At 42.5% G+C, this 18,339-nt stretch overlaps 2 protein-coding genes across 3 annotated transcripts in view; one reads left to right on the forward strand and one right to left on the reverse strand.

Annotated features, from left to right (window-relative positions):
- afap1l2 (actin filament associated protein 1-like 2) overlaps positions 1–11,802 on the forward strand; it is a 32,272-nt gene extending 20,470 nt beyond the window's left edge. For both annotated transcript variants that reach the window (XM_061705848.1, XM_061705849.1), the window contains 15 exons: positions 1,739–1,850; positions 2,325–2,539; positions 3,321–3,500; positions 3,809–3,895; positions 3,966–4,047; positions 4,120–4,224; positions 4,799–5,010; positions 6,643–6,788; positions 6,883–6,994; positions 7,140–7,394; positions 7,474–7,738; positions 8,118–8,291; positions 8,608–8,795; positions 8,870–9,052; positions 10,351–11,802. In XM_061705848.1, the coding sequence (XP_061561832.1) occupies positions 1,739–1,850; positions 2,325–2,539; positions 3,321–3,500; positions 3,809–3,895; positions 3,966–4,047; positions 4,120–4,224; positions 4,799–5,010; positions 6,643–6,788; positions 6,883–6,994; positions 7,140–7,394; positions 7,474–7,738; positions 8,118–8,291; positions 8,608–8,795; positions 8,870–9,052; positions 10,351–10,377 (2,343 nt within the window). In that variant the 3' untranslated portion in view covers positions 10,378–11,802. The remainder of the gene's footprint in view (positions 1–1,738; positions 1,851–2,324; positions 2,540–3,320; positions 3,501–3,808; positions 3,896–3,965; positions 4,048–4,119; positions 4,225–4,798; positions 5,011–6,642; positions 6,789–6,882; positions 6,995–7,139; positions 7,395–7,473; positions 7,739–8,117; positions 8,292–8,607; positions 8,796–8,869; positions 9,053–10,350) is intronic.
- Positions 11,210–18,056, reverse strand: vwa2 (von Willebrand factor A domain containing 2). Its single transcript, XM_061705850.1, has 12 exons — positions 17,961–18,056; positions 16,828–16,902; positions 16,491–16,624; positions 16,298–16,407; positions 15,490–15,687; positions 15,289–15,422; positions 15,089–15,218; positions 14,957–15,012; positions 14,754–14,861; positions 13,299–13,871; positions 12,248–12,793; positions 11,210–11,876 (listed from the first exon to the last, which is right to left on the reverse strand). Exons 1-12 carry the CDS (start codon positions 18,016–18,018, stop codon positions 11,743–11,745), a joined length of 2,256 nt encoding a protein of 751 aa, XP_061561834.1. The 5' UTR covers positions 18,019–18,056; the 3' UTR covers positions 11,210–11,742.
- Between the last annotated feature and the right edge of the window lie 283 nt (positions 18,057–18,339).

Consider the following 18,339-nt stretch of genomic DNA (forward strand, 5'->3'; position numbering starts at 1 on the left):
GACTGAAATGGCACAAAAAAGAAAATTGTGCTTTAAAAAAAGAAAACAAATATGGCCGTATTTGTTTTCCTTTTTATAGATGAGGCTACTTCCTGATTTCTAGGACAAGACAACAGGATTTTATTAGTTTTTATTTTCGGGCAGCGGGGGGATAATGGATTGCACCGTATTGAATTATGGCACAGCAGAGAATACGTCGATTGCAATTCAAACTGCAAATAGAAAATACATTTCTAGAACAAAACTGAAAGAATCGTGGGAATCCGTACTTTTGTTTGTCCGTTTGGAGGCGATTTCCTCATTTACGGAGGATGCAAGACAACGGCACTGTAGCAATGTTGCATATGGAACGAATTAATTGAATTCCAATTAATTTCAATGGGGAAACCTTTATTTAGCATATAAAATCCCTTTGGATCATCAACTTTCTAAAGCCTTCCCTACTTTTCCACTCACCTCCCCCAGAGCTTTCTTTGTCTGATTTTGGCACCCCCTCTGCTCAACTGCTCCGTCTCACATTTCTGTGATCTTGCTGGGGGAAATGTATGTGCCTTGGGAGGGATCCTGTGAAAGTGGAAGTTTGAAGATCAGTCGTTTTATCAGCGGCGGGAAGAAAATGTTTCTTAATTCAACTCACCGGGTTCTGCGGAGTTCACTTTGCTACAGTCGGACTGAAGTGACCTGATTTGTTTCAGTGCTCGGCGGAATAGTTGAAATACCTTTTGGTGGAAAGATCGGAGTAATCCCACATGAAAGCACTATTCTTTCATCTTCTGGCACGTTCTCAGTAATGTCATTGTATCCCACCAATGGGATACTATGGATATTATTCTCATTAATTGAGTTGTTTTGACACATTTTCTGTCTTTGGTGCAGGACTTGAGCACTCCCCATGGGTCAGAAATAAATTATCTCCTACACTTTTGATTATGACATTTTTTGACATAGCCTCAATATAAAAATACAAAAGATGATACAGAGCTTGCGGTAATGCAAAAAAATCATCAAGTGGTTGTCAAGGGCACAAATTTCACACTTGTGGGATATACAATGTGCGTTTAACCTATTCTCCTACGCTTAACCAGTTTTTCTGTGTGGTACGAGTACAAGTGGGACGCTGGCTCCCTCTAGTGGTACCTAAAAGAATCATCAAAATTTGTCAAACAATTGGCCAACGTCATCCGCGTGCATTTATAGTCGACTGTACTTTTTAAACCGATTCATGAGCTTAATTCATTGATCTATTCAGTTCATCATGTTTGACTTGATCAAATTGTACATGAATACATGCGCCAAGCATTAGTCATTGTAAATCCAAAAGAGTAAAGAGTAGTTACGATAAACTTTGCTGTTTTCTGACACTACACACAAATGAATCCAGAATTCTGTTTGATTCCAGTAAAGCTGCATGTGCAATACAGCTGGATCAAACATTAATATTGGTCACTGTGTGATGATTTCTTTATGCTTGCATAACAAACAACACTCCCAAAACACCACAATAAGCGCTATGAAGTATTTTAATCTGTACTCTGATTTAAATATAAAACACATTTTAGAGAGAAGGATAATCAGCTCCCTCTAGTTATTAGCTTTGAGCGGATTTATTCAACGCAGGAATGTCCAGACTTTTCCCACTAAGGGCTACATAGTGCTTTGTAGTTTGCAGAGATGTTTCTAATATTTTTGTGGCCTTATTTGGAGGAGCTACGTTAATCTTTTTCTTCCAATCCATTAGGGCGCCGTGACTCGGGAACCTTTTCCCCTGCCCGTCATCCAGGCGCCGACCTGCTCGGACATCTCAGAGAGTTACTACGAGGAGGCTCAGCCTTATGAAGAAACCGTCAATGGTAAGTAAGACCTGGCCTTCGGTGATAATACTGTGTGATACTTTTCTTCCCTCTGTTGACTTATGGAAATTCTTTACTTTCTTCACGATCACGGATACCTGCACAATCTAATGGAGTCCAAAACAAAAGTTGTAGCAAAAAGATTATCCTAATGTGTGATCAAAATTTGAGCCAAATGTCCCAACCAAGGGGACCTTTTGATTTTGCAGGTGTAGCTAATGATGTGGTCAATGCATGTGTATTCTCACTGGAAGTTCAACTATCTACCACTATTTTCCTTCTTTTTCTTCTCTTCTGCTGCCTGTGGCTCTCGTACAGACCTGCAAAGCCTCCTCTTAAGGCGTTGGCTGCGAGTGGCGAGCTCTGACAGTGTTGTCTATGCTGTTATCACCCGCGGTAGCTACCTGTCTGTCTTTGCAACTTCCCTTTTCTCGTCACCATGTTATTTATTCCGGTGTCACTCTTACCTCCCAGACGACGGCGAGGCGGTCAGCAGCTCGTACGAGTCCTATGACGAGGAGGAAGTGGTGACCCGGGGGAAGTCGCTGTCGGCGCAGCACCAGTGGCCGTCGACCGAGGCATCCATCGAGCTGATGAAGGACGCTCGCATCTGTGCATTCTTGTGGAGGAAGAAGTGGCTGGGTCAGTGGGCCAAGCAGCTGTGTGTCATCAGAGAGCACCGTCTACTGGTAAAAATTAAAGACAGTCACAATATTTTGTTCTTTACTTTTGTTTTTGCACCCTTGAACAGAAGTGTTTTTTTTTTGTTTGGTTTTTTTTTAGCTACACTCCAGCAGACGCAGCAACAAAATCACTTTTTTTCTGGACAAGTTTGATTTGCTGCTCATTGCTAGGCCAGAATTTATAGGGCTCAGTCATAACTGCCCCATAACCTTGGGAATTGTTTCACATTTTAGTGAGCTAACTAGCAGACACAACATACCTGTTACATACTTGTTGCTGGGCAGAGTTCATTGGGCTCAATCACAACTGTGTCCTAGGATAATATACTTCACAACTTCAAATGCATTTCAGCATTCTTACAGACACAGCAACGCAGAACAAGAGATTCTATTGGCTTCTAATTTCTGGACAAGTTTGATTGGCCGCTTGTTGCGAGGCAGAATTCAAAGGGCTCCAGTGCAGCTGCCCGCTCAGCCAATGAAAATATGTCTTCCCGACTGTTTGTTTAAATGAGAAACAGAATCCCCCCCCCCCCCCCCAAAAAAGCACTATAATCTTAGTATGTCAATACTAGAAAAATAAAATTTGCCAAATATATTTTTTAATTCCTCTTCTGTATTAACTACATATTGTATGAGAAAGAAAACAGATGTTGTGGCACACTGCTCCCCCTTGGGGATAAGAAACTCACAGTTAACAATACAGATAAACTTCGTGCAAAAAAAAAAAAAAAAATTAAAAAAACGTGTACACTGTCACCATAAGTGCCTTCTTTACTGCTTTCAGTGCTACAAGAGCTCCAAGGAGCAAACGCCCCTGTTGGATGTGAGTCTGCTGGGCTGCAGCGTTACCTACAAGGAGAAGCAGCTGAAGAGGAAGGAGCACAAGCTGAAGATCGTTCCCGTGGGAGGGGAGGCCATCGTGCTGGGGCTGCAGAGCAAGGAGCAGACGGAGCAGTGGCTCAAGGTAATGTTTGGCTTGTACAAAGGTGAATGAACTATTATCATGCCTAAATTGAGAATGATGGATTTGGTTATAAGCATCATCACCAAATTTAGAATGAATAGGAGATGATGATGACAATATCTTAGGTTTTTACACAGTCGGCTCAAGGTATAAACACGCTAAAGAGTGTCTAACTGCTTTTCACTATTTCATTTTTCCTGATTTTTTGAGAGTGTGGATAAAACCAAAACTAAAACTAGATTGACTTGTCTGTTTTCCAATTTAAAAATTGTGTTAATGTGTGTAACATCATTGATTTTGCTCATTAGGTAATCCAGGAGATCAGTCCCAAGCCGACCGAGAACGGCGACTTGCAGCATTCTGTCTCCGACTCTCCCAGGCTCATTTGCACTAAGGTAAAAATAAAATATGAACTTGGTAAGATTTATTACACACATAACTCTTAAATGCGGTTGTCTTTGACAGGGGGAGGTAGGCGAGCGACACTCAGTGGCTTCGGAAAGTGGCAGCAGCACTGACAGTCATGCTGAAACTCTCGAGAAAGATGGTGATTTTCCACACAGTCATGTGCGGCTGTTTAGCATCCCAGTCAATTTTTTTTTGTTCTTGATTTTCCCAGTGAAGAAAAAATACAGCGCAGCTTTAAAGTTCAGCAACCTGATGAACATCGGAAAGAAAAAAGCATCGTTGTTGGAAAGCGCTGAGAAATGCGTCGAGACTTCGGGTGAGATTCAACGATCTTATTGTTAAACGTACTGTTTATGTCATTTTTTTCATTTTACTCATATTTTTTATTATTAAATTGTTTAATTTGATTAAATAACATCTTTATGTAAAATATTTTGTTTTAATGCCGTTTTTATTGCATAATTTACAGTAAAACAAATAACCAATTATTTAATTTGATTTAAATGGACTAATTTGGGCGGCACGGTGGGCGACTGGTTGGAGTGTCAGCCTCATAGTTCTGAGGACCCGGGTTCAATCCCCATCCCCGCCTGTGTGGAGTTTGCATGTTCTCCCCGTGCCTGCGTGGGTTTTCTCCAGGCACTCCGGTTTCCTCCCACATCCCAAAAACATGCATTAATTGGAGACTCTAAATTGCCCGTAGGCATGACTGTGAGTGCGAATGGTTGTTTGTTTCTATGTGCCCTGCGATTGGCTGGCGACCATTTCAGGGTGTACCCCGCCTCTCGCCCGGAGATAGCTGGGATAGGCTCCAGCACGCCCGCCAGCCTAATGAGGATAAGCGGAACGGAAGATGAATGAATGACTAATTTGTTCACGTCCTTCGTCAGGCTACCTCAACGTGTTGGTGAATAGCCAGTGGCGAACGTGCTGGTGTCTCATCAAGAACGGTCAGTTGTGGTTCTACCACGACAAGAACAAGAACAAAATGAGCCAACCTGCTGTGAAGCTCGAGGGCTGCCAGATTTCGTCTGACCCCAGCCCGGAACACCTCTACTCCTTCCGAATCGACATGAGCGGCACGCAGCTGGCAACCCTGGAGGTATTTCGCACCCATAAACCACATTTATGCATAAAAGAAGAACAGGACCTCAGTGGTTAGTAGGAAATTACACCCAGAAAACTTAGCTCAAATTAAAGCTGTGTTGACAATGATTTTACACAATATTTTCTGTGTCAGGCAAGTGCACGGCACACACATAGACCCCAAGTGGTGCTCAAGCACCTGCCCTTTTGCCCTGGATGAAAAAAGTGGCCTTTTTGCTGTTATTTTTTTTTCTTAATTGAACAATTTTTTTTTTTTTAAATAAACTACTGTCTGTGTCATCAGAAATAAACACATAAGTTATATTTATACTACAGTTTTTTTTTCTTAATTGTATATTAATAATTTTGGCAATGGGTGCACTTTTTTGACTTGAGCACCTGTTCCAAAACAATTTCCTTGCATAAGCCTGTTCTGTGTAGTATCTCTATGCTGGCATCCATCACATTCTTCAAGAAATTCATTCATTTAGTAATATAAAAACAAAGATTTTTCAAGTAACTCAAAAACATGTGCGATTTCTCCTAATTATACCGCGTAACTTTATGAAATCCCACTAAACAAGCATTACTCAGTTAATGTTTTGACACACAACACCCGAGTCCTCTGACAGTTTTCATTAACGTGTCACTAACACCAAGTCGAAGTGACGGGTTGGTGGGCTGGGCTGGGTTGGGTCGCATGCTGGCGATATACAAGCTGACGTAGGTGTGAATGTATATTTGACCCAGATGAGCACTTACGTCGTATGAGAGGTGGGCTCGCTTGTTCTGAGAACAACACATCTAGGACGAAGAAATAGGTCTGGAGTGAAAAGAAAGGGAAAAAAAGACACGTGTCAGCATTTTTGTAAATCACCGGGTGCACGGTTACATGAAGTAAACACTGTCCTCACTGGAGCAAGGGTGGTCCATGTGTTGTATGTGTGTGTGTGCGTGTGCATCTGGGTGGAGGGGGGGAGGGAGGGGGGGGGGGGGGGGTGTCCTGGGATTTGGTAACGGAAAAAGCCCTCCAGTTTCTCCCTGCTGCATATTTAAGTGTCAATAACGGTATTTAATGTCTCATCTGGAGCCTTTTTAAGACATTCTTTCTCACAGCATTCACCATGAATCCCATTGGACCAAACGGACATGGAAGAAACCGTTTGAAAAATTTCCTCAGGTTTGCTTGGTGGACCATACCTAAAGACACATTTTGGGGAACGAAAAAAATACCTGATGAACTATACTAATGGAAACTCCAACTTGGAGTTGCATCAACTTGATAGATGAATTCACGCCAAATTTACGTAATGCGACTTAAATAAGATACAGAGACCAAGTCAAGACATGGAGTCCAAAACAAGTCAAGACTTTGAGCTCAAATCAAGTTAAGACTTTGAGGAGTCCAGACCAAGTCAAGACCAAAACTATGAGGAGTCCAGACCAAGACTTTTAAGAGTCCAGACAAAGTCAAGACCAAGACACTGAGGAGTCCAAAAAAAAACGCCACAATCAAGACATTGGGTAGTCCAGAACATACCAAGACTTTAAGGAGTCCAGACCAAGTCGAAAACAATACTATGAGTAGCCAAGATAAAACTGATGCAGAGAATGTATGGCTTCTTAATGGTCCCTTTTCTGTCTCTAGGCCAAGACGTCCGCGGTCATGGGCCACTGGCTGGGCCTCTTGCTGTCCCAGACGGGGACTAAGACTGACCCAGAGGAGCTGACCTACGACTACGTCAATGCCGAGAGAATCAGCAGCATCGTCAATGCAGCAAAGACATCATTATAGTAAGACCTAATGAAAAAACTGGAAGGGGTCCCTGGAGCCAAAAGGTTTGAGAATCACTGTGCTAGGCTTTCAAATGTTTATGTGTGGCTCCAGCTTGATGCAGAGGCGCTACTCCGAGCCAAACACCTACATCGACGCCCTGCCCTCCACGCCCCAGAACCCAGACGAGCTGTACGACGATGTAGCATCTATAGCTGACCCAGAGGTATGAATGGGTGTCACACTGTAAGTCCTCAAGAATTTTACCCATTACAAAGACTTGTTACCCCAACTAATATACCATGGATTCAGCTCAAATGTTCCACTTTCAGTTTCACTGTACTGCTTCCTGCCTGGGTTTTTTTTTTCAGGATATTGTCGCTGGCAGTCTACCACAGAGTGAAGAAAACGACATTGAAGAACATCATGAAATGTCTGCACATGACCCAAAAGACCTGGTGGCTACTGATGAGGACCCTGAAAACAGAGTATACCTTGACCTGGTACCTGTGCGGTCTTTCTTGCATACAGTAGTTGGCGGGAAGGAATCCCCTGCACAAGAAACATCAGGAGAATCCCCCGAACCCTTAGAGGAACAGAACGACCCTTCGAGTCCAAATAAAGAGGTAACCTCATTCCTGGAAGAGGGTTTTGTTCATTTTGAAATTTTAAGTACCTAAAGAAACTTTGGTGCCTCCATTCCAGGTCAGTGAAAATAACCTGCCAGAACCTGAAGCAGCATCTACTTTAAATGACTCCAGTTCCGCCAAAGCAGAGGAAAAACACTCCCAGACTCCCACCACTAAACCTCAGCCGCAAACTCCACCTAACTCCAAAACCCTCCCCCTAAGCCAGGAGCTCCCTAAGAGGACCTTCAGTTCCTCAGGGGTCCCTAAAGCTTTGACTCTTCAAACAACCACCGGCTTTCCTCTCAGTCCTCAACCGCTCCGACCTAAAGCGTTTAGCACAGGTGAGCGGTACCAAACGGGAGTAACACACCGCCCACACTTTTCAGGCATCCAGAAAAAAAAGCTAATGTGTATGGCTCCCTTAAGGGGTGGGCTGCTTTTTCTACAACAGGAATCTCCATTCACTGGCCAAAACTTTAGGAGTCCCTGATATAAAAAAAAAGTCTTCCTTTACAAACGTACTGCTAAAATAAGTCCAAAAACTAAAGACAACATCAGCTGTTAAACTTCTGAATTAATGACAATTAATTTCAATTTTAATTTCATGTATGTTAACATTTTTAGATGAAAACATTGTAAATAGAGCCTTTGCAGATAAAGCATTGTATTTTGTATACCTGGCGATATAGTCTGACCTTTGGATCGGATGTTGATTTCCAGGCTGTCCCGGTGCCGTTGAGGGGAAGCTGGGCAAAAAACGCACGGAGGCCGATTTGTTGCGCTACAGCGACGAGCGTGAGCGTCTGGAGAAAGAGCGCGAGGAGGTCAGGAGCAGCCTGGCCAGCCTGAAAAAGGAACGGAGGGAAACCAAAGAGGAGCTGAGCACCTGTCAAGGTGAAATTTACAATTTCTAAGAGCAGGGCTTCTAAAATTATCACCCTCATATGGTAATTGTAACGCCAATTAAACATAACTACCATGTGTACCACAAAATGACATATGAATTAAAAAAAAAAAAAAACATTCGGTATTTTTGAGAAAAAGTCAATGTTAAAATAATAAATAAAAAAATTTGAAAAAAGGTTGTAAATAAATAAATAGTCTCCCCTTTAAGGGGTCTCTTAACCCAAAAACTTTGAGAACCCATCTTCGAGGACAATAAAGCGACTCAGACTGCATGACTGAGGGGTCTGCTGTTTGTTTGTTTCAGATGCCAAGCAGCAGGCCTCATTGGAAGCTCGGCTGAAGCAGATGGAGGAGGCCAGTCGGGAAGCGGAGCAGCGGCGTGTGGAGGTGGAGCTGCAGCTGGTGGAGGTGAAGGAAAGCCTGAAGAAGGTGGAGGCTGGGCCCTTCACGCTGGGGACCACACTGGACAGCAACCTCCAAGACATATCAACGGTCAGCCGCCATGAAGCTGAAGAAGCCCTCAGTATGAACATGTGGATTAACATATTCATTTTGCTCACCCTCAGACAAAAACAGTGACTCCGCCTGCGTCCCAAATTGCATCATCGCCATCCTCATCATCTTCCTGCCATGCATCCAGCAGTCCTACCAGTTTAGACCCAGCATCTCCTGTCAATTCAGCTTCTGCACTAAAGAACAGACCCACGTCAATCATGGCCACCAAAGGCAAAGTGCTGCAGAAAGCCAAAGTGAGACCTGCTTACACAACATAAGGTTTTGTGAAAAAAAGTTAAAGTACTGTACAGTGGAACACACACGTAACTAAAATAACATTAGCTCAAGTCATATTTCCCCATTAAAATGAATGGAAATGCCATTAATCAATTTTTTAACATGATGTTTTGGTAATAATAATAGCACTCTACAGTATAGTACTTTTTTAAAACACAGTAATAACAATCAAATAGAATATAAAGCCCCTGTGATTGGCTGGCGACCATTTCAGGGTGTACCCCGCCTCTCGCCCGAAGATGGCTGGGAAAGGTTCCAGCATGCCCGCGACCCTTGTGAGGATAAAGTGGTACAGAAGATGGATGGATAGAATATAAAGCATTAAACAGTGCAAATCATGATAATTCAATGAGCAATGCACAGCTCCTTCAGATGTGTGTGCCTTGCCCACCAGGGGGCAGTATAATGCAAACATGTCGATTTATGAAACGCAGAAGACAGTCGCAACTAAAAAGCAATATTAGTCGTTCTTCACAGAGGATAAAGAATATATGCCTGTGAGTATTGTTGTACGCTGTTTGTATGTGCTACTACCGCTTCAAATATAATCTGTTTAAAGGTTTATAATTACTACAACGTCGATGCTAGTATTATTAGCCCGTCTACGGCGTTTTGCATAGTGTGTTAGCAGTAAGCTAGCAGACCGAAACAAATTTCATTTTGGTTATATACGCAACGTGCAGTTCTCTTTTAGTCTTTTGTTTTAAACTTCTAATGGAAGTGGCAATTAACAGCTTGAAGCACTTCACCTCTTTTTTGAAGAATTGTTCAATATTTCAACTCAACTTTATTTATATAGCGCTTTCACGACAGCTGCAGCTGTCTGCCAAAATGCTGCTTTTGTGAAGTAACTCCCAACATTCCTGGCACATTTTTGCTTGCAACTCAAGACAAAAGATTGGCTCGTATCTTGAAAAACTGATAAGTCTGGTCACTCTTAAGTTGCGGGACCACTGTATTGACTGTAAAAGAGACACTTTTTATATATATATATATATATACATATATATATATATATGTATATATATATATATATATACATATATATATATATATATATATAAAGGACAGATGGTCCAGCTCAAAAAAGTCAAAGAAAAAGCCAAACATACTAGTGGAGTTAATCCTTTAGATGCTCATAATGCATTCAATGATGGTTGGAATGCCAAATTGTGTTTGACCTTTGATGCATATACTTGCAGAAAATCTTGGGTGAACTCCAAATTGTAATCAATTAAATCCTCTGTCATTACAGGAGTGGGAAAGGAAGTCCACCACCTAAAGAAGAGAGTCCACGGTCTTCTGGGTAAACCTGTCTGGGCCTGCGTGGCCCTCCCTTAACTGTTTCCACCAAGTGGTAAAGTCCGGTTTATGTTTGTCATGGTACGTTTCGGTACCCGATCTCATGTGTGTTCTTCCCATTCCCATTGTTGCACAGAAGTGACCATTCTCTGTTGACCGATCAATAAGGTACCCTAGCAGAAGTGTCCTAAAAAAGTGTTTTTTTAAACGATTATCTCTCTTACTTCCCTTCTAAAACTTGGGATTATTTGGGCTGAAGCAAACTGTACTGCTTGGTGGAAACTTGAAATTTAAATTGGCAACTGCTAGTTTGTTTGACCAGACAATCAAATAAATCCTCATTAAATCATCATCCTCCGCACAAGAGCGTCCGCTCTGAAACCACTGGATACTTTTAAAGACTTGTTGTGCTCCAAAGGGAGGGATTTAAATGTGGTAGCATTCTGGCCTCTCAACTAATTGTTATTGAACACTGAAAAGCGTCTAAAGTTTGAAACCACTGACTGTCTTAAATTGGCAACGAGTCATCCTGGAGATTGTAGCTTGGTTCGACATTTATGCTGGTAGCCAAGTTGTAAATATATGCACGCCATTCATTCAGCCTTTTTTGGGTCTGTATTGCTCGCTAAAAATGCACTTTTTACTCAAATAAATACGTACTGACAAGAATGTTGGCTGAGTGATTGTTTCATCAAATATACTGATCACATTTTTCTGATGTAATCATTTGAAATTATTCAAATTTTCCGAAAAGAAAATACAGAGCAATACTGACGCAAGATAAACACAGTGGCTGCAAACCTCACATTTAGTTCACTTTACTAGAAAATGTTCCTGTAAACAATCATGGAATTTACAGAAACACACATTCACTATATTAGCTATACAATCTAATGAGATCAATACAAAACAAAGCTCTACAAATAGAATAAAGCTGTTTTGAACTTATGTATCTTATACCCAGTGCTTGTCCTCCGATGATGTGATATAAAGCAGGGGGAAAAAGTACAAAACAATCTCACTGCGTTTCAAAGACACAATTTTACACTATAAATACAGTAGCAATGTAGCTGTCAGGTATATTGAACGCATCCCAGAGGTGATAAAAATCATATAAAAGTATCATGTAAACATAAAACATAACTTGACCTTTTGAGGCAAACTTACTTTGGTCTTGGAAGGATTGGAATTAAAATGATTACACATTTAAAAACACATGCGTAGTGCCTATTGCATCATGGAAAATTTAATTGTTGATTTTATAAATGTCCTTGGCGGTGAATGAAGAGTCCATCGTGAGTGAAATTGTTTGTGTTTTGAGTGAGTGTGTGCATGTGCGTGTACGTCAGGCTGCCTGTCTCCTGCGGTGCTGTTTGTCGTGGTAAAGGAACTCCTGGTGACTCTTCTTCTGCCTTTTGTTGTTCTTCCTCAGACCAACAGGTCTGCGAAGATCTCCTCTCGATAAAAATCTGGTGCTTCCTACAAACACACAAACCCTTGTAAGAATATGCTTCATATTAGAAAATAACTGTAGCTTGGGCTGGAGATAACACCTCTCCCCATCCATTTATTTTCTTCCTTTAATATATTGCATCCCTACGGCCAGAGGGGGAGCGCTCCCCCTTACCACATTTGGAATTAAATGTTTTAATTGAAGCTTGAAATGCAAGTTGGAATGAATGAATCAATAAAATACAAGTAAGTCCTCTAGCTTCTATTTTTTTCCAAACAACCTCAATACATACTCATTTTGTATTAATTTTCACAGATGTATATTCACTTGCTTTTGTAATAAATGTGTTCAATTTTACAGAGACTTGATAGACCCTGCATTTTCCAAGTCTTCTCACCTGAACACAGCGTCTGCACCACCACATCCTCAAAGTACTTAAGGTCCTCGTAAAACGGCACCAAGATCATATGCTCCTCCGAGCCGGCAATCCGCAGCAGGCTTTCCCTCTGCACGTCTCCGATGCCGATGACAAACAGCAACACTCCGTCCTCACGTAACTTCCGAGCAGGAACCAAAGCATCACCTGAGCTGTCAGTCACCAGTACCACCGCCTTGTTGATGCCGGGACGCGCTCCCTTGGCCACGGTGAGGACGTCGGTGTGAATGTGGAGCAAGGCGGCGCCCGTCGACGCCACCCCGCCGACATAGCTGGCCTGAGCCGCCGCCTTGAGGATGGCGGAGTCCGTCTCGTGGGCATTCAGGTTGAAGACGGTGGTGGCTTTGTGACCGTAGGTCACCAGTGCCACCTGGGCCAGGTCGCGGTTGATGTCGAACTGGACGGTGAGGCTGCGCACAAAGTCGCGAAGGGTGGCGAAATTGCCGCGGCTGACGCCACCAGAGGCATCGAGGGCGAACACCAGGTCCACTGCTTGATCCAGGCATCCTTAGGGATGGAAATATAGAAAAATTATTACAGCGTCCTGCAATATAATCGTTCATGGCCCTGCTATATCGCAGATATTTAAGAGATAACTGAGGTCTATTGGGAAAAGAAATGCAGCGTAATTAACAGTAAGACCTAACATCCAGTTTCCCAAAGGATATATTGCTTTTAGAGCGACCATCAGTCTTTTCAAGATGCATTCGAGTGATCTCAAACACAGCCAATGAATCAAAAAATTATGTCGGTGATAATGTTCCACTTCAGTCGTGTATGTGGCAGCAAAGCAGGGCTGAACAACTGAAGAAGAGGAGGCCATGTTTGTTTTCACTGTCAAGAACTCAAAAGAAAAGTATTCTAAAAATACTATACCACTGCTGTAGGTGCCAGTAACGCACATTTCCATTTGCTGGCCGTGCCCTAACTCACCACAATTATCTCATAGAAATCATGAAAAGTATTTTTTTGAGTTGGTAACATACACACACATGAATAAACAGAGCGCCACCTTGTGTATCCACGCTGCAGATCTTGGCCTTGAGTTCAGGGATTTTGGCAGCAAGCCAGTCAGGAGAGGTGTAGGTGAGGGTCCTTTGAGGGTTTCCTGTGATGTTATCCAGTTGTCCTTTCAATCTGTCCGGTCCAACCGCGATGAGGAAGATCTCCTGGTCCCGTGTGTACTTAGATGGCTCCACTACCGGGTCCGCGGAGGGCGTGCCAGTGAGCAGCACCACCGCGCGGGGCAGGTCGTCACTGACGTCGGCGAACACCGGCGCGCTCACAAAGCCATTACGTGTGACGTATCGCAGCGCTTTGCCCGTTTCGGTCCGGCCGCCAACAGGTGTCAGGGCATCCAGGGCCTTAAGCAGACCCTTGAGGTCGCCTTTGAATTTCCCCGCAATCTGAGCCTCCCCGCCAAACACGGCCAAGCCAACTTTGCTGGGCGTGTTGGAGCCCATCACGGTCTGCAGGAAGCGCTTCAGAAAGGATTTAAGGCGCAGGAAGCCTTCCAAGGTGAGCGTGGCTGAGCCCTCCAACAGGAAAAGCAGGTCCATTGAACAGTCCAACGATAAAGCTGGAGCTGATAAGAGACAACGTGTCAACATAAACATCAAGCTTCATAAGGTTACGACCCCTTTTTTTATCTCTTGATAGAATAAATTAATACTTTATTTTTATTGTGCTACATTGCAGATCTCACGCCTGTGTACAGAAGAAAGTACATTTTAAAATATCTTCCTTTTTGTGTATGTTGAGTTACTTGAGGAGAAGTAATTATTTTTATTTCTGACAAATCAAACTTGACCCGAACAGTACGTACTAAATGTTAAAGGGGAACTAAACCCAAGATGTCAAAACCTTCTGATATACATTATTTAGTGAATTTGTATGTTGGTGTTTTTTTATTCATTTGTTTACATTTTGTTCCTTTACGTCCATTCATTTTCTATAGCACAGGAGAGGCAGGGTACACACTGGACTGGTTGCCAGTCAATCATAGGGCTCTTGTATAGATTCAAATTATTTCATACCAAAGGAGAATTTAGAGAAAGTCTATTTTGTCATGTGGCATGACCTCGGCAAAATATTTGAGGATTGGAAGCATATACTGTACCTGTGGTCAAAAGTTGCCATCTGGATAAATCTCTGCTTTTGCAACTGATAAATTGGAAAAATGTCTGTGTCTATATGTGCCATGTGATTGGCTGGCAAACAGTTCAGGGTGTAACTCAACTCTCGCTCAAAGTCAGCTGGGAGAGGCTCCAACTCACACACAACCTTGATGAGGAAAAGCGTTCCAGGAAATTGATTGATGCAAGCATTCATACAAAGTTGAAAGCATGGATTTTTCCTGCTAATGTCTTCAGTAATTAATCAGTAAGATTCGGGTGTCAAGCTAAAGATTAAATAATTGATTTTGTGAATGTGCTTCAAAACTTTGACCATATCTCAATGTACAGACCGCAGTGAGGGTCTCCTCCATAGCCTGGCGGACAGACACAAGTGTAGTCCTCTGGACCTGCCGAGACACACGTCCCTCCGTTCAGACATGGCTGTGAGTCGCATGGATCTGGAGGAAGACGTAGCGAAAAGATAAACAAAATGAAGACAAATTAAAAACATTAAGAGAAGGTGAGCAAAAAAAAACAGAAAGAAAAACTCTACCAGGACAGATGGTCCGTTGGCAGATGCTCGCGTGCCTCTTGTAGGCCTTCTTGTACCTGCCACACACAAACTCATTGAAAAGATCAAAATGTGACAACTGCTCTTCAGTGCTGTGTGCCCATGTTTACTTGCCTGTAGTATGGACAGAGAGATGTGTGTGGAAAATAACCCTTGGAGCATTTCCAGCACATGAAATTCCCCTGCAGCTCCTTCGCCGTCTCCAGTGTCTTTCTCTCACAGGGGAACGCCTCGACCTGGCAGCCTTTGGGAAGAGGACAGGAGGAAATATGAAGGAGTTTTGAATTCAGGAATGCCAATGGGGTTCACTGTACCTGCAGGAGTGGCATTGCAAAATGAGTTGGCGGTGAGCGTCGTGCATAAGCCGTTGACAGCGTCGTAAAAATGCTCAGCAAAGAAAATGTGGCTCCCTACTGGCTCACTAGCCAAAGCATGAAGCTCCTCCCATCTGGACGAAATAAAGGAAACTTTAATGAATCATTCCTCACGTAAACCATTTTGGCCAGCAAGCATACCTCGGATAGCGCAAGCCGACAGCGAACAAGACGACGCCTTCCTCTTTGAGCTGGGCCGCCACCTGTATAGCGTTGCCCTGCGACATCCCGTCTGACACGAGGATGGCAATGCAGGCCACGGCTGAGGAGTTGCGCCCATCCGTGAAACCTTTCCAAAGCGCGTACTTCAAAGCCAGGCCCGTCTGGGTGCTGCCGCCTCTGTAAATGTGTCATGCAAGGGAGTCTGCGATGATTGACAGCCAAAATAAACTCATGCTAATTCTTGTTGGCTGACTTCCTGTTTGAGCTTTTGAACTCGGTATGTGGGCTTGTGAGCTTGGTGAGATTTTCCTCACCCAATGGCCCGTAACACGCATTTTCACACAATTATACTTGTTGAAAAGGACATGTATGTCAGTGGGAATACAAGCACACCCTTGTGAGAAACCAATTTTCTCACACCATTACACTTCATTTGCACGGTCAAAAATAATATAAAATATGTCCACCTACACAATTGGAAGCATAAAATTGTACAAAATGCTGCAATATTATGAGAGAAATGCTTTCCCCCCCACGTCTTAACCTCATTAGGGTCACGGGAAATCAGTTTAGTCTTTAACAAACATCACATGCATGTTTTTGGAAAATCTACACGAGCATGGGCAGAAGGCCGGAGCTGAGATCTGAACCTGAGAACTGGGAGTCAGATGTGCTTACCGCTGGTTGGCCGTGCTGCCATTATCTGAAATTGTCTTATAAAGGTAGTCTTTTTAACAAGTGGATAAATGTGTGCAAGATTACAAAACGAACTGAGGCCAACACGCACCTGAAGGAAATCTTCTTCAACCGTATCTTCAGCTCTTGCTTGGTGGTGTATGAATCCAAAGCGAATTCCAACCGAGGGACAGAACCAAACTGGATGAATCCTACACGCACCTGAATGGGGCAGCGGTGTACTAAGAATGAATGCTGCCCAATCAAAGGTGGTGTATAATAGGGAGGGAGGAGGGGGTTCACACCTTATCTGGTCCGATGTCGAGGGCTTGACAGACCTTTATTGCGAAATGTTTGGACCGCTCAAAGCTGCCCTTCCCCACACTGTAGGAGCCATCCATGAGGAAGAGGATGTCCATGGCTGCAGAGCACTGCATCACTTCCAGGGGAAAGATACAATTACACAAAGGGCAATTTTCAGCTCGGTGGAAAACCGTTCCGGAGCGAAACATGTCTGCACTAGCCCCAAAGAATCACAACCGCCGGTGTTGTACTCAGGTTGAGAAGCACAGATGAAACATAAGAGTTTTGCAAATCTTGATTGTTTAACGCCAATGCATTTAAATTAATGTCTTGACTCACTCTCCCCTGCAGAATTGATCTTCAGGATGTTGTCACGGCTGGTTTGGATGTCCTGCACAGAGTTACCATGCTGGACTAGGAGAGAACACAGAGGTCAGTCAGATTGCATAAATAAAACTAAAAAGAAAAAGAAAAATCAGGATAGACCTAAATTAAAATTATGGACATGTTCAGTCAAACCTGTTGAAGAATGGTTTATATTTTTTACACCATTCTAAATAGAATTGTACGTGTTATTTCACTCTGTCCAGTTCCACAACATTGTTTTCAAACAAAAGCTTCCCCCCAAATACATTGATGCCTGATATTTAAGGAATTAAAAGGCCAAAGTCACTAAAGAAATACAATATATAAATTACTGGTTGGGGGCCCTAATAATAACAATTTCCACTCATCTGTCAAAACCTCCCCAATCCTGACCCCAATTTCATCTAGCCTTATTCCAACATCATTGCAAGTTGTCCTGCGCCTAGCTGCTTTCTCACAACCACAGGGACCATCTTGCTCCAAAACAACAATATCATAAAACGTTAAGTGCCTTAAGGCAAAAATTACCACTTTAATATGAATGCCTGCTAATCCTAGAATGTCAGACACGAAACTGAGCCTGCTCCCTTTTTCAATCGAGCCCACCGAGCCTTTACATAATAGTCCATTTATATTTGGTGCATTCCTTTTTATTTATTTTTTTTCCTTAAATAGGTTAGCTAAAACATATTGAATCAGTTTTAATTATTTATTTTATCTCATTCAATATGTTGACTGATTGTGCATAGAAATATCAATTTTTTTAATGAACAATTTAACTTTTTATTTCATGAATAAAATGACAATGAATCACATTACAATAAATTACTTTAGAGACACATTTTAACTATTTTCCTATTTTTACTTGATCTATGAATGACATGGACCAGCTGACCCTTTTAAAAATCAAATGTGGCCCTTGCGCACATTTGCAAAGTGTCTGTTGGAAAATAGGATTTGTGATGGCTAACGGCTCAGTGTTGACATAAAGCATTCCAAAAGCTTATCATTAAAACTAGTATTTGTATTTGAGGGAGTGAAACGGAATGCAAACAGTCATACAAAAAAAAAAAAAAAATTAAAAAAAAAAAAAGCTTTCAGCTGACCTTGAAGCAGCAACAGCACCGTTAGCCGCAAGCCAGGATGAAAGGTAATGGGGAGCATGTTGGAAAACCTGCAACAATGAACAATTTAAGATCAGTGTAAAGAAATGTATGAGGAGGGGGCTTTTAGCAAGAGCAAAATACAACTGCATACGTGTGTGTTCCTGCCGTTCTCCCTGTCCTTTTACTGCTGTGTGGTGCAAGTAACCTGGGAAATGGCATGAATTAAAAAACTAATTCTCATGAACAATTGTAACATTCTTAGACATGCAACCAACAACTCGATACATATGTTGCCTGTTTTTAACTGTATTTGAATGCTGTAAAATACCCCCAGTGTGAAATGTATGATTACAGAGATTTCTTTTACGTAAACTGCAAA

The sequence above is a fragment of the Phycodurus eques genome, chromosome 19 (genome assembly GCF_024500275.1).
Source record: "Phycodurus eques isolate BA_2022a chromosome 19, UOR_Pequ_1.1, whole genome shotgun sequence".
NCBI lineage: Eukaryota > Metazoa > Chordata > Actinopteri > Syngnathiformes > Syngnathidae > Phycodurus > Phycodurus eques.

What these genes read in the sequence shown, in the direction of transcription:
- vwa2 (XM_061705850.1), bottom strand. Translation starts at nt 18,018, where the DNA reads ATGCTCCCCATTACCTTTCATCCTGGCTTGCGGCTAACGGTGCTGTTG. An exon ending in GATCAATTCTGCAGGGGAGA is followed by an intron (nt 16,625 to 16,827) that starts GTGAGTCAAGAC and finishes TTCCCCTGGAAG; the next exon opens with TGATGCAGTGCTCTGCAGCC. An exon ending in GGTGCAGACGCTGTGTTCAG is followed by an intron (nt 11,877 to 12,247) that starts GTGAGAAGACTT and finishes GTGTGTTTGTAG; the next exon opens with GAAGCACCAGATTTTTATCG.